Source organism: Protopterus annectens, chromosome 5.part1, assembly GCF_019279795.1.
Source record: "Protopterus annectens isolate FY-2018-M chromosome 5.part1, PAN1.0, whole genome shotgun sequence".
NCBI lineage: Eukaryota > Metazoa > Chordata > Ceratodontiformes > Protopteridae > Protopterus > Protopterus annectens.
Genome location: NC_056736.1, coordinates 600,980,983 through 600,995,864, shown reverse-complemented (window position 1 = coordinate 600,995,864; position 14,882 = coordinate 600,980,983). Strand labels below are relative to the sequence as shown.

At 39.3% G+C, this 14,882-nt stretch overlaps 1 protein-coding gene across 1 annotated transcript in view; it reads right to left on the bottom strand.

Moving 5' to 3' along the window:
• The window catches only part of LOC122803238 (breast cancer type 2 susceptibility protein homolog), a 222,746-nt gene that overhangs the window by 143,912 nt on the left and 63,952 nt on the right, over positions 1-14,882 (bottom strand). Inside the window, exon 2 of the mRNA XM_044072836.1 lies at positions 5,973-6,053. Coding sequence (XP_043928771.1) covers positions 5,973-6,053 — 81 coding nt within the window. The remainder of the gene's footprint in view (positions 1-5,972; positions 6,054-14,882) is intronic.

Genomic DNA, 14,882 nt, shown 5'->3' with positions numbered 1-14,882 from the left:
GGGAAAGATTATTTCATCCAGATTTTAGACTATGTAATGATGACACATTGTTATTATAATGGCAAGAGAATCTGACTGCTTAATTAAAACAAAGCATTGCGAAGGCCCGAGACAGATGTTGGAGTGATGTGATTTCTGCCCAGTGCTCTGAATGTCAAAGTGAAGAAATTCAATGAAGTGCGGGTAAACAACTTGAGTAACTATGACTCTCTTAAGGTAGCCAAATACTTTGTCATCTAATTACTGACATACATGAATGGATGAACAAGATTCCCACTGCTAGCAAAACCACAGCCAAGGGAATAGGCTTGACAGAATCATCGGGAAAAGACCCTTCTGAGCTTAACTCCAGTCTTGTACTGCTTATTTTACACATGAGCTGTAGAATAAGTGGGAGGCCTTGGCCGCAGGTGAAATATCACTATTCCTATTGTTTTTTCACTTACCCGGTGAGGCGGGGCGGGGGGGGGGGTGAGTCCCACAGGGGCTCTCGCTACTGGCTCCAAGTGCCCAGGAGCAACCCACTTGGAGTTTGACTGGGGCAGTACACCTGTCAAAGAGTAACACAGGTGTCCTAAGGCGAGCTCCGGGAGGGAAGAAACTTCCTGTGGAACAGAAGGGCAGAAGCTCACTTGGTCTTGATTTTCAGTATGAATACAGACCATGAAAGCAGGTCCTCATGATCCCTCTGGCTTTTTGGGTTTTAAGCAGGAGGCATCAGAAAAGTCACCACAGGGATAGCTGGCTTGTGGCAGCCAAGCGTTCATAGCGGCGTTGCATTTTGATCCTTCGATGTCATCTCTTCCTATCATTGTGAAGCAGAATTCACCAAGCATTGGATTGTTCACCCCCTAATAGGGAACGTGAGCTGGGATTAAACCATCTTGAGACAAGTTAGTTTTGTACATATGTAAATATTTTGTAAATAAAAGTTATTTTTATATACAAATAAGGGGCCCCTATTATTTTTGATAGGTGCTATTGGATATTTTCCATCTACCTGAGCTACCACCAACTCAAGCATATGGGACCTTGGTTTAATGTCTCAAATGAAAGGTGGCACCCTCAGGAGTGCAGCACTCCCTAATGCTGTACTGCAGTGTCAGTTTTATCATTAATCTATTTACCTGCAATGGGAATAGAACTGATCTTCTAATACTGAAGGTGAGTTTGCTACCTGTTAGCCACTGACACCATCAGTGTGTCAAGCAGGTCATAAAAGTTACGGCTACTTCCTTTACTCTACTTACATATCTAAGATCTGGAATAACCTCCCTTCTTCCATTAGATAAATACAGTAATTACAGAACTTTAAGCCTAAACTCATGGTTCGCCTTCCTAATTCCTGGCTGTGCCCCGGCTATCTTACTCCTCCTGTTTTTATCTATTTCTGTCTTATTACCTTCAAATGTATACTCTTTTGCATACAGTATTTAATCCCACTGTAGTTTTAATTTGGTAAACATATACATGCTATAGCACACTTATTTTTCTTCAAAATCAATCATTTTCTTTTGATCATTAAATGAATTTCCTACCTCTTCATTTTCTTCCCTGGAATATAACACAGCCTACAATATTTACTCCTATCAGCACTATCGTCATCGCTATTTCTAACTAGCATCTAACCTACATTTCCATTCCTACATCTTATCCTTTTCATAACATTTACTTTCACTATTACATTGCTAAAGTGAAATTCATTACTGCCTGCTTATTAATAGAGGATCACTTTTTTCTCTACTACAAATTTAGGTTGTTTTACTCTAATTATATCACATTTATGAACTGTTTTAGGTTAGAGCTTTTATTCCCGGGATTCCACTGAAAAGGGGTCTTGCATGGCCCTATTGGACTTTCCTGGCAACTAAGTGAAAAACAATTAAATAAAAGCACAGTTAACATAAAACTATGTTTTATATGTAACTGAGGGAATGTTAACAGTACAAAACTGCATTTTACCACACTAGTCAAATTTATAATGCCCTCAGTCAATAACAATTTGATAATTGTTTGCCACTGGTTGTAAACAAAACACCACCAAAACATGCATAATGTTTGCACTGAAAAGCAACATGCTGGGGAACAATGTGGGGAAATAGGAATTTTTCTTTGAGGGGTCAGGTAAGTGTTATGAGAAGTCATATTCAGTATAGAATAATTTTTTTTAAATGGTACATCAGGTCAAACTAGATAATGGAGCATTCTAACTTTGAGTTAAGTTTGGTCCAGTGTTAGGAATGAACAGTTTACCATGAATTAACTGATTAAAAATTTATAAGGACATGTTACTTTTATTTTAAAAAGAAAATCTTTCATGCTAAAAACATTTGAGTAAATGGTCCCCTCATGTATTTTCATTTGAAAATATGACCAACTAATATTAACATTTGCAATATAAAGGCAAAAAAACTTTCCCTGGCCCCCTAGGAGAGCATGTCTTCTAAAACAGGCTCTTCTAGACCCATCTGGTCTGGTGGAACAGGGCATTCCCACAACTGGCAGAATTTTATTGTGTATTCTGTGATTGTGAACTTCCTCATCAGCAGGTCTTTGCTCATCTTGATCCACTGGACTTTGACGTGAGGCAGCTTTCTTCTTAATTGGAAGGAGAAGGGAGGGTTGACAGATTAGAATAGTAAGAATTTGTAGGCAGACACTTGCCTGGGCAGGACACTGCTACCCTGGCCACATGCCTATCTCAGCCTGTGATACCTTTCAAAAGGCCATTTTTAAAAGTTCTCTCTTGTTTAAATTGCTCATTGTGAGATTGCCTTTAAATTAAAGGATTGCCACTTGGTGAGAAATTTCCTACTGCATTTGGGTATGAGGGAATAAAAATATTGTTTTGCTGACTGAATAATTCTGCCAGATTTCCTCTAGCTTTTTAAATAATTCATGTGAGGGGAACACAAGCAAATCACTCTTTGCTGACAGATGCATCACAAAAATATCCTTTACGTTACTTGAGCAAAGGCTGAATCTCTAGCCACACTTCCATTCTGATTACAGAGACAGAGGCAGTAGCCTTAGTACAGGGATTTATAATAACCATATTTAACAGCATTACTAACCTTTGGTGGGGCCTGCAATAGCTATAAAAGTCTATTAGAGAGCAAAGTCAGAAATCACCTCACACACATCTTCAGTTTGCTTTATAATGTTCCCTTGACAGCAAAAAGTCCTGTAAACCCCCCCCCCCCCACACACACACACAAAAAAAGCTTTATATACTTTATTCCACATCTATCCATTATATGGTTCTATTTGTGGCACCAACTTTAAGCATCTGATAGCATCCACCAAGATTACTCTGGGCCCATTCACCACCAGGTTCTTGCATAAGTACTTAATTTTCTTCCAGCCTACAGAACTGAGCAGGCTTTCTCAGAATGTTGTCTAAATGTCAACTGTATCCCAAAGCAATTGAATAAGGTGAAGAATGGCATTCAGTTTTTTTTCCTCAACACCTAACAGATCTGCTCAAAAGTTCCCCAATTTAGATTAAAAGTTTCCAGAAAGGATACAGCCTCCTGAAGACAAGGTTTAACTGTACCTGGCATCATACAGTGGCCAACTAGGTAAAATCCCCACCCTTGCTAATGTCTGATTCAGTTTTTTCTTATTATGTTTTTTCTTTTTCTGGTTCTCTTTTTTCCACTTTATTCCAAATGATGTGTAATAAGAATATTAACTAATTATACAATAATAGTTTTATAGATAGTTTTTAGGGTTCTTGTACACAGACCTGAGTCGTCTAGGATAAAAGAGATCTTTGTTAACAACAGGTTATGAAAATAGAACATGATTTTTGCAATGATTTTTTTACATGCAAAGTGTTTATGTATATATTTATATATATTTTTTTGATTGCCAAATAGACTAAGGTTGATATATTTCCAACCATGTAGTTATTGTCTTGGATAAAATCAGACTTAATAATCTACTTAATAATCTGGTTAAATAAGAGGTACCACATCATTATAAATTTTATTTAAAGTACATAAGGGCTACATTATTATGACAGCTACTAAGTAGGGCAGGACCAGCTTGAATGCCACACTGATGGGGGAAGGGATGTGAATTTAACATGTGTACCAATAACACTGTTTTACAGCATAATAAACCACCCCACCTGTCCCACTTTGAGAGGGACAGTCCCTGTATGGGCAGTTGTGTCCTGACAAAAAATATTAAAAAGGGCAAATGTCCTAAGATTGTAGGGCATAATTAGGTCCCATATTTTATGTAACAGTTGCATAAAATAGTTATTTCTGTATCTAAAATACCTAAATGTTTCAAGAAACATAATAAGCAACTAAACTGCTACAAGAATAAGCTTTTATTTAGGAAAAAAAGTTAAGTTCTATCCTTTGTAATGACCGTGGGTATGTGTCGGCCTGTAAAATCTGATGTGTGTCCCAAAAATGTCCCATTTTGGCTATTTGAAAAGGTGGCAACACTATATATGTATTTAGAAAACTTGTCAGGAAACTATTACTCTTTTTGTTTAACTTGAATTGCTTGTCTGTGTAGTTAATAAAGGATTTTCGACTGGAAACGGACTGCCTGCCTTGCTTGGATTGCTTTCGAATACTTAATAATTCTGTACAATGCTGCAAATAATAAAGCAACAAAATACAGACACATGAAATTACATACATATATATATATATATATATATATATATATATATACACACACACACACACACACACACACACACACACACACACACACGATGATGTGCATCTTTATACCTGAAATATATATATATATATAATATATATATATATATATATATATATATATATATATATATATATATATATATATATATATATATATATTTATAGCCCAATACTGGTAGAGGCCACCAGCAGGCCAAAATACCAAAAAGACTGCTCAAAACTCTGCATTCGGTTTCTAACAACCATATATGTCACATATTCTGGCTGCTAAACTTGGCAAATATCAGATTAACAAAATCATGGTGTTGCCATAACAGCATAAGTAAAAATACTTGCTTCTGAAAGCGAGATCTCATCAATTTAAAAGTTACAGCACAGATATAGTTTAAAACCAGTATCTGAATTATCACAACACATGAGATACTACTCTTTGTTTTACGCTTAACACAAGCACTGTATAATACTTCATTAACCAAATGTCCTGACCATTTTATAACAAAAAAATATGAAAGCATCATGGAACTTGGAGCAGTTATAGGCAGATTCAAATTAAAGTCAAAATATCCCTTAAAAATGACAAACTACAGCATCCAAAAACAAAGGGTTACCATTACCTATCACCTTAGCAAACCTAAACCCTATTGAGAACACATAGTGTTGTTAATAATATAAGGAATAAATTTATTTTTGCATGCTTACTGGGGTAATACACTGATCAATACTGTCCAATTCTGAACTCAGCCCGGTGTTCCTGCATAGCATAAAGATTTTCATTTTGTTGAACTACTACTGCACAAAAATGGCATTAAAATACATTTTCCTTTGTCACTAAAATTCAAAAAGCAGTTGTTTCACTGCTTTTGAAGCTAGAACAGATGAATATACTTTACAGGCAAGTGGCCCAGCACCACTCAGTTTTATGAAAACACAAACCATTTAGTAGATACTGTTCTTTCTAGACAAAGAATAAGAATACATGAAAAATAGCCAATTAAAGGAGCACAAGCTTCTTAAAAATGATTAGTAGTAAAGTGGTTATAGAAAGGAATCGCAAATGAGTGGCTAACCTAAGTATAATGCCTACAACTTTCACACATGCACTTTGTGACTTTGAATTAGATTAGAATTTGACTTTTGATGAAAACTAAACCAAAACTAGACCAGCGCAGAAATCTGCATTGGGTATTACCCAGTAAACAATATAATAAAAATAATAAAAAATATTAACAGTAATAATAATAACAACAACAATAATAATAATGTGTATATAAAGAACATTACCATCTGGAGTGCTGACTGATGACTTCAGACCAAGTGTTCTGTTAAATTCTGATAGCAACTGCCTTTTCATTGGTGGTTCCTCTGAAACAGACATTAAGTTCATGTCACACTTCTGGTAATATAGATGTAATCCATATAATGTGTTAATTTGTACCTTAAATGAGTTTCATCTCACTCTGATGATCATAGCCATGAAATGGGAGAAGAAAAAAAAACATTGACATGCATCCCTACAGCTTCCTATCAGTCTTAAGGCATATTTCTGTAAGTGTCAAGAGAAATAAGCTACAGTTAAGACTCAGAAGCACCACATTTATGTCAGTATTAATCTAATACTATGTAACATGCAAAGCAAATTCACTGCATCATGCTCCTACAGGCCTTTACATTACATATGGTTATAAACAGCAAGCTGTACTGTACACGGCTAGAGGACTAGATAGTAAGACGCATGCTCTGTCCATCGCAGGACATTACTAGACTTCCAATGATATATGCATATATGGGGACTAGCCAATTTGTTTGCAGATCAGTTTATGACCAGCTTAAGAAAAATAGAGCTTAAAGTAAACTGAGTTCACAACCAACTGCATTTTTAAGTACCTAACACAAAGAAAAATTAAAGAAATCCATGACATTTACTCATTATTCATAACGAGATACATTTCTAAGTGGGACACTATAGATTTAAGAAACAAGACAATATTATAAAACAGCAAATTAAGCAAACCAGAATTTCCAGTTTCATTCTCAAACATAAAGCTAGTGACTTGACTTAGCTACCACTCCTACTTCAGAATAAAGTTATTAAACTGTTATTAAATAGGAATTAACAAGTAGGAACAAAAATAAAGCTCAAAGCTTTTAGCTTTCATCATGCTTCCTTACAACAGGACTTCAAAATAAGCACACAAGTTTGTCGCCTTTTTTCTGTTTTCTTAAGTTGGAGATTGACAGAAATAATAACAATAGCATTTTCAATACTGTCTCTGATTTCTGATGTGTTCTAAAAGATTTGTGTGCACTCACATACTTATTACTGTATTCAAAAAGAAACAGAAATCCTTCTGTCAGTCTAAAGTTTAATAAATGCTCTGTAATGTACTAAATGTGGAAGTAATTTTTTTTAAATATCACTCTTATCTTTTAAAGAACTTTGTTATATGATAATCTTATATACTGTTCTTTTGTCTGTGGCCTAGGATGTGTCCATAGATGTTCTCAGGAACCAGCTACATACCTGGTTAACAAACAAAAAATGTAATGTCAGTGGGTTAAGTGGCAAACATTCCTGCAGCTCTACTTCTGTGGCATAATACTTTAAAACAGAGAAAATCCCCAGCTCAGTAGAGGGATATCGCATTAATGGCAGATACATTAATCCTGCAACTACAGATAGTGTCATACACTCCAGGTACCAAGCAGCAATGAAATGACAGGTGGCAGATAATAAAGGTAGGCAGGACCTGCATGAATATTCATTACAGAATCTAAACTTACAGAACAAGCTAGATATAAATAAAATGACAATTCTTTGGTTGTTAAACAGAAGTTATGTGCTTACCATAACGTTCTATGTGAGTTGTTTATCTCGCCTTTATTCTCACTGATGGGTTCGGAGCCAATCCTTGGCTCCGACACGACCAATAGCAAAGCTCAAGGTTTGCAAGTAGCTCGAGACCAAGCCCCTTATCCACAATGCACTGCAGGAATTACCTCAGATCTTGTTTGCTGCGAGTAACAGTGTGTATGTGTGTGTGTGTGTATATATATATATATATATATATATATATATATATATATATATATATATATATATATATATATATATATATATATATATATATATATATATATATATATATATATACATATATATATATATATATATATATATATATATATATATATATATATATATATATATATATATATATATATATATATATATATATATATATATATATATATATATATATATATAGACATATATATATATATATATATATATATATAGACATATATATATATATATCTATATATATATATATATATATATATATATATATATATATATATATATATATATATATATATATGTATATATAGACATATATATATATCTATATATAGACATATATATATGTATGTATATATAGACATATATATATGTATATATAGACATATATATATATATATATATATATATATATATATATATATATATATATATATATATATATGTATATATATATATATATATGTATATATATATATATATATATATATATACATATATACACACACCCTTTTATTTATTTCTACCAAGAACACTTCCCGAAGGGAAAGAAGAAATATTGAATAACCAGGATGGTACTAGCCTCTAAGTCAAGTCAGCCAGGAGGGGGGAGGAGGGAGGGACGTGAGAATAAAGGCAAGATAAACAACTCACATGGAACATTATGGTAAGTACATAACTTCTATATGTGACGTTGTTAAATCTCGCCGTTTATTCTCACTGATGGGTAGCGTTCCCTAGCACGCTCAATCTTGGGTGGCTCATGGAAGTATGTTCTTCAGTACCGTGGAACCAAAAGGAAGACCTGTCCCTTGAAGCCTTATCTACTTTGTAATGCGTGATAAAGGTATGAGGCTTAGACCAAGTGGCTGCAGTGCAAATATTGTCAAGGGGCAATTCAGCTTGAAAAGCAGAAGACGTAGAGACACACTCTGGTAGAATGAGCCTTAGGTTTGTGTGTTAATGGCATGCTCGCATTCTCATAAACAAAGGATATACAATCGGATAACCATTTAGATAAGGTTGTTTTAGCCACTGGATTGCCTTTTCTGGCTTTTGAGAAGGATACAAAAAGCTGATCTGATTTTCTAATATCCTTAGTACTGTCAAGATAAAATCTGAGCTGTCTGTGTACATCAAGTTTGTGCAGCATGTATTCCAATTTGCTAGAGTGGTTGGGAAAAAAAAGAGTGGCAGCTCAATGACCTGACTGATATTTGATTCAGAACAGACTTTAGGTAAAAATGAGGGGCTTGTTCTGTTAGATACTCTATCAGCATGGAAAATCATGTAAGGTGGTTTAATAGATAATGCTTGAAGTTCTGACACACTGTGGGCAGAAATAATGACCATAAGAAAAATAGTTTTCCAGAATAAATATTTGAGATCACAAGAAGATGCTGGTTCAAAAGGGGAAAAATAATTTGAGACAGCATAAAGTTTAAATTCCAGGGAGAATAGGGAATTTTGATAGAAGGTCTCATGTGAAGAACGCCTTTAAGAAAAGTCTTGGATAATTTATGGCCCATAACATTTCAGCCACCAAACCCAAGGTAAAAATTTGAGATGGCAGCTAACTGGACTCGAACTGTAGCAGCTGCTGCCCCTTCCTTAAAAACCGTTGTCAAGAATTCTACAATAGGTGATGATAGAGCTCGGAAAGGGTCAATTTTCTGCGTGTTGGCCCAAATTGAGAACCTTTTCCATTTACTGCCATATAATTTCCTGGTAGATGGCTTGTGAGAAGTCAAGAGAATTTGTCTTGTATCTTCTGAAATTGAATGAAGCCTGGCAATTAGGGGAAGTGGGTTAGCCAAGCAGTCAGTTTCAGGGACTGCAGTGAAGGATGGAGGCCCCCTGACGGGTGCATCAGAAGGTCCGGAACTGGGTCCAGGATCCATCGATCTTACAACAGATGATGGTGGAGAAACGGGAACCAAATCTGTCGAGGCCAGTAGGGGGCTATGAGAATAACAGTCCTTCCCAGCGATTTTGCTTTCTGTAAAAATTTGGGTATCAATGGGAAGGGTGGAAATGCATAAAGGAGACCCGGGGGCCAATCGTGTAAAAGTGCATCTCTCCGGGGATGACCGGGAGGTGGTATTAAGGCAAAGTAGCTTCTGTATTTTGAATTGATGTGGCTGGCAAAGAGGTCTCAGCAAGGCTCGCCCCATCTGCGGAAAATCAACAATGCAACATGTTGTTTGAGAGACCACTCGTGAGGGAGCAATATCGCCCTGCTTAGCTTGTCCGCTATCACGTTGGATTTCCCCGGGATGTGCGTTGCTAACAGAAAACTCTGGGATGACACAGCCCATTGCCAGACCCGAGGGCTTCTCGACAAAGGGGGTAAGACTTGGTTCCATCTTGCTTGTTCAAGTACCAGACTACTGACATGTTGTCAGTCTGAATTGCAATAGTTCCTAGAGGGAGAGATTCCTGAAAGTACTGCAACGCCAGAAGTACCGCTCTCAACTCTAGAACACTGATGTGCAGATGTGATTTTTGATCTGTCCATGTGCCTTGGGCAGTCTTTCCCTGAAAATGCCCCCCCCCCTATCAGGGAAGCATCTGTGGTCACAGTGGCTACTGGGGGGGGGGGGGGGACAAAGGGTCTTCCGATTGTGATATGAAGAGACGTCAACCACCACGGAAGGTCTCTCTTGCAAGAATCCGTGATGAGAATCATGTGGTGCATCGATAGTTTCGGGTACGACCAATGAGCAAAGAGGAGTCATTGAAGAATTCACATATGCATCCTTTCAAGTGGTCCAGCCAGTATTGCTGCCGCTATCAAACCTAGTACCTTCAATACCTCTGCTGCTGTAGCTTTGTTCTTTGACACCAATGAGCTGACATGTTGGCGGAGAAGTGAGAGTCTTTCAATAGGAAGACGTAGAGTGGTAGTTGAGGTATCTAACTCTGCTCCTATAAAAACGGTATGCTGCGATGGCGATAAGGCAGACTTTTCGCAGTTGACTGTAATGCCTAATTGATGGCAGAGTGTCAGAGTGTATTGCGTTGCCTGAGCCAATTGATGCCTGGTGGTAGCGGTGAGGAGCCAATCATCTAGGTATGGAAACACCTGGAATCCTAGATGTCTCAGGTGAGCCGTGACCACTGCCATGTATTTAGTGAACACTCTGGGGATTGTAGTGAGACCAAAGGGCAGGGATCGAAACTGGTAATGATTAGCTCCCAGCCAGAAATGCAGATGATCTCTGGAGTGTCTGTTCATCTTTATGGGATAGTACGCGTTCTTGAAATCTATGGAGCACATCCAAACGCCTTTCCCTAGGAAGGGAAGAATGGACTGAAGCGTGACCATTCAGAACTTCTCTTTCTTTATGAACTGGTTGAGTCTGCTGAGGTCCAAGATAGGTCTCCAGTCCCCTGTTTTCTTTGGTACCAAAAAGAATCTTGAGTAAGTTCCGAATCCAACTTGGTCTGCTAGGGCTGGTTGAATGACTCTTTTTCTAGCAATCTGTGGACCTGTACAATTGCTTGTTCCCTGAGATTGGGTGGAACATCTGGGATTCTGTTTACAGGAATGGGAGGGGAAGAGAACAGTATAAAATATCCTCTGGAAATTATGCTTTGTACCCAGGTAGCTGATGTTATGTTTAGCCAAGCTTCTGGGTACAAAGACAAGCGACCCCCGACTGCCTCCAGAGCCGAACAGTCGGGCCCCCTTTCACGGGCGCTGGTAGGGTTGACCAGAGAACTGACCCCTGTCACCCTGTTGCTGCGGACCCCCTCTGCCGCGGGGGCGGCGTCTTCCGTTATAACCCCCTCCTTTGCCTCTAGAGGGGGTTTCTCCATGTGTGTCCTGAAAGGCTCCCTGTGCTTTTCGGAACCACATTTTCCATCCCCTAGGGCCCTTGGGGTAGGGCCGAGTAGGGGTAGAAAAACGGACTCCAGTAGCAGATAAGGTCTTGCCTTCCTGCTCACACCTGGTTAAAGTTTCCTTTACTTTGGGCCCAAACAGTGATGAGCCATCGAATGGGGTATTAATAAAGGAAGACTTAAAGGGTTCCGCACAGGAACAGAGACGCATCCAGGCTTGTCTTTGAAGAGGAATGCCCGAACTAGCGGCTCTACTCGAACCATCAGCTGCATAGGATATGAGACGCATGGACGAGTTTACCACTGAGTTTAGGATAGCGAGCTGGGCGTTGACTTTGTCGGCCACCCCTGCAGCTACCGTACCCTGGAAAGCATCTCCTAGCTCTTTCAGATGATCTCTTTGTAGTCTGGTATAGTGGGTTAAGTAGTTCAGTGATCGCAGAGAAAAAGTGGCTGAACTAAACATGCGTTTCCCATATCTATCCATGACTCTAGAATCTCTGTTAGGAGGATGGATAGATGTGGATGTCTCAGACACTTCCTTTTTGATAGCTGCAGCTACCACCATGCCATCAACAGGCACTCCCTTTGTCAAAAATGGCTTGTCCACTGGGGCAGACATGAATTTATTGGGCTTACGAGGAACTGATTCCATGGCCTCCGGTGACTCCCACTCCTTACAAGAAATCAGTTCCATGAGCTCGTCGTAAGGCGGAGACACCCAAGAAGTGGAAGGTTGAGACCCAAAAGCCTTCAAGAGCACGGACTCGTCCTCAGTAGGGGTCTTGGACTGCCAATCACCCCTTTGACTAAGGATCTCTAGTATCTTTGCAAAGGAGATATCCTCAGAGGGGGATCGAGGGGACCCTTCTGACTCATCCAAGTCCGTGTCCGATGTCAAAGACTCCTGTGGGGAGTCTAAGTGCCTCCTCTTGCACAGTCTCTTCCTGGGCACCTCCTCAGTGGGGGGATCTGGGGAGGTCTCAGAAGAGCAGGGGACACCCTGTGCGGGTACTTGAGGCTCGGGGTCTCTATGCTTAGAGGGACCGGTAGATGAAGCAGACACAGGAGCTTGAGAGGAGAGGGAAGGCTGAACCGATGCTGACGTTGTCTTTGGAGACAAAACTCTCCTCATAGCATCGAAGGCACCATGGCTCCGATGAGGAGTGGACGGACCCAAGAGTACCGTCCAATCCTCCGGCACCGAAACCCTGGGCTCCGAGCTTGAGGCAGGAGCAGAGCTTATCCGAGCCGAAGCCCAGAGAGGAAGAGTCGGCACCGACAAATCGGTTCGACTATCCTCCCCGGACCTCATGGGAGAGCATCGGTTCCCAGAGTCCTCGGTCAGCACAGAGGACATCCGAGTAGATGGAGCCGATAACACTGGTGCGGGTATCGGCACCAAGGGCTTGACAATCATCGGTTCAGTTTCCTTCGGCTCTGAGAGTCCAGTACGGCTCGGAGGAGGAGTAGACAAATCCGGTTCCATGGTCTTCGGCACCAACAAGCTGGTCGGGGCCAACAACAATTTGGCAAGTCCTTATACCTGTAAAAGCTTCTGCACTAGCCGATCCATGTCCAAATCTGAAAGGCTGACTGAGGACTTAGCAGAATGCACCGAAGGTGCTGACTGGAGCAGAGGAGAAGGAGGAACTTCAGAGACCGGCGCCAATACTGAGAGCTGGCTCCGAATCAAAGGTACACTCGGTTCCAAGGTCTGTGGAACCGATGACCCCCCCCTCCTGAAATTTTTGCCACTTTGTCTGAAGATCTGGATTTTGAGGATTTGGAGGACGTGCTAGTACCCTCATGGCTACTCAACACCTCAGAAAGGGATTGCTGTAGCAATCCCCTGTCTATTAGCTTCCTCCTTCTCTCCAAGAGGACTCTTGAAGAGAAGGAATGACAAATGCTGCAAGTGTCTTGGAGGTGTTTAGCCCCCAGACACTAGACACATTGAATGTGTCCGTCAGTGACGGACATTTTCTGCCCACAATCTGGGCATTTCTTGAACCCCGATTTAGGATGTTTTTTTTCCTTGTCATCCGACATAGTTAAGGTAAAACAAACTAGTATACTGCAAAAACTTAAGACAGTAAAATCTTTACTTGACTTGTAAAGACCCACAAAGTAACTAAGCCCAATCTGGGCACTATCTATAACAACTATAGTTTACAAATACAGGGCTAAAGAAGCCCACAGAGAAAAACCCTGACTATAAGAAAGATTAATAAGTCTAAATAGGGCTAAAGGCCCACACAAAACAACTAGCCAACAGGGCACTATCCATCCAAAACTATAGAAACTATTATCAAATTTGTAAAAACTAATACACAACTATCCTGTAAAACAAAAAGAAAGATTTTTTTTATAAGAACTTGCTGTTTTTTCTATCACAAATGGTCCGAGCTAGCTGGATCACCGAGATCTCTCTTGCTGCGGCAAACTAGATCTGAGGTAATTCCAGCAGTGCACTGTGGGATAAGGGGCTTGGTCTCGAGTTACTGGCAAACCTTGAGCTTTGCTATCGGCCGTGTCAGAGACCAGGATCGGCTCCGAACCCATCAGCGAGAATAAATGGCGAGATTTAACAACTTCACATCAGATGTTAAACTAAAGAAAAATGTTTCTGATCTAGCAGTCAGCCATATGAAGTATTTTTGATCTGCTCTTACCTTTCCACTAAGAAATTAAAAATTTTAGATTTCAAAACAATGGAAACATTAACGTCTACCTACTTAGGTAAATGAAAAACAGCAAATGACAAACTCCAATAATGGATAATGAAAACAAGCAAGTAAGAAACAGAGGTAAAGTATAATGGTGTTTGGAGCTTACCATAAACTCTGACTGTTCGAGTATGCTCACAGATGTAGTTACAACTTCTGGAAATTACCACTTGCAGACATCCAATGGCCAGCCTGACTTCTAAAGCTCTATACCCTCCTGGCTATGGCCAGCCTCTTGTATGTTCATAGGGAAAAGTCTTTAAATTTAAACTGATTACTAAAAGCCAAGCAACTAGTAAGATTCCAGCTACATTTGTCCCCACCTCAGCAATGAGCTTAAGCCCTTTATCTAGGGCAAGGGATAAAACAGGCAAACTGTCCTGCAAGATTAACAATGGTATAAATTCCTGCTGCTCTGCTTTGATAATAAAACTGAAGTTGTGCGTTTCCCATAAAGACAGAGCTAAATGATTATGGCCGTCTTCTTTCACCACCAGAAATAAAGCTGCTTGTTTTCAAGTCTGCTCAGCACCAGAA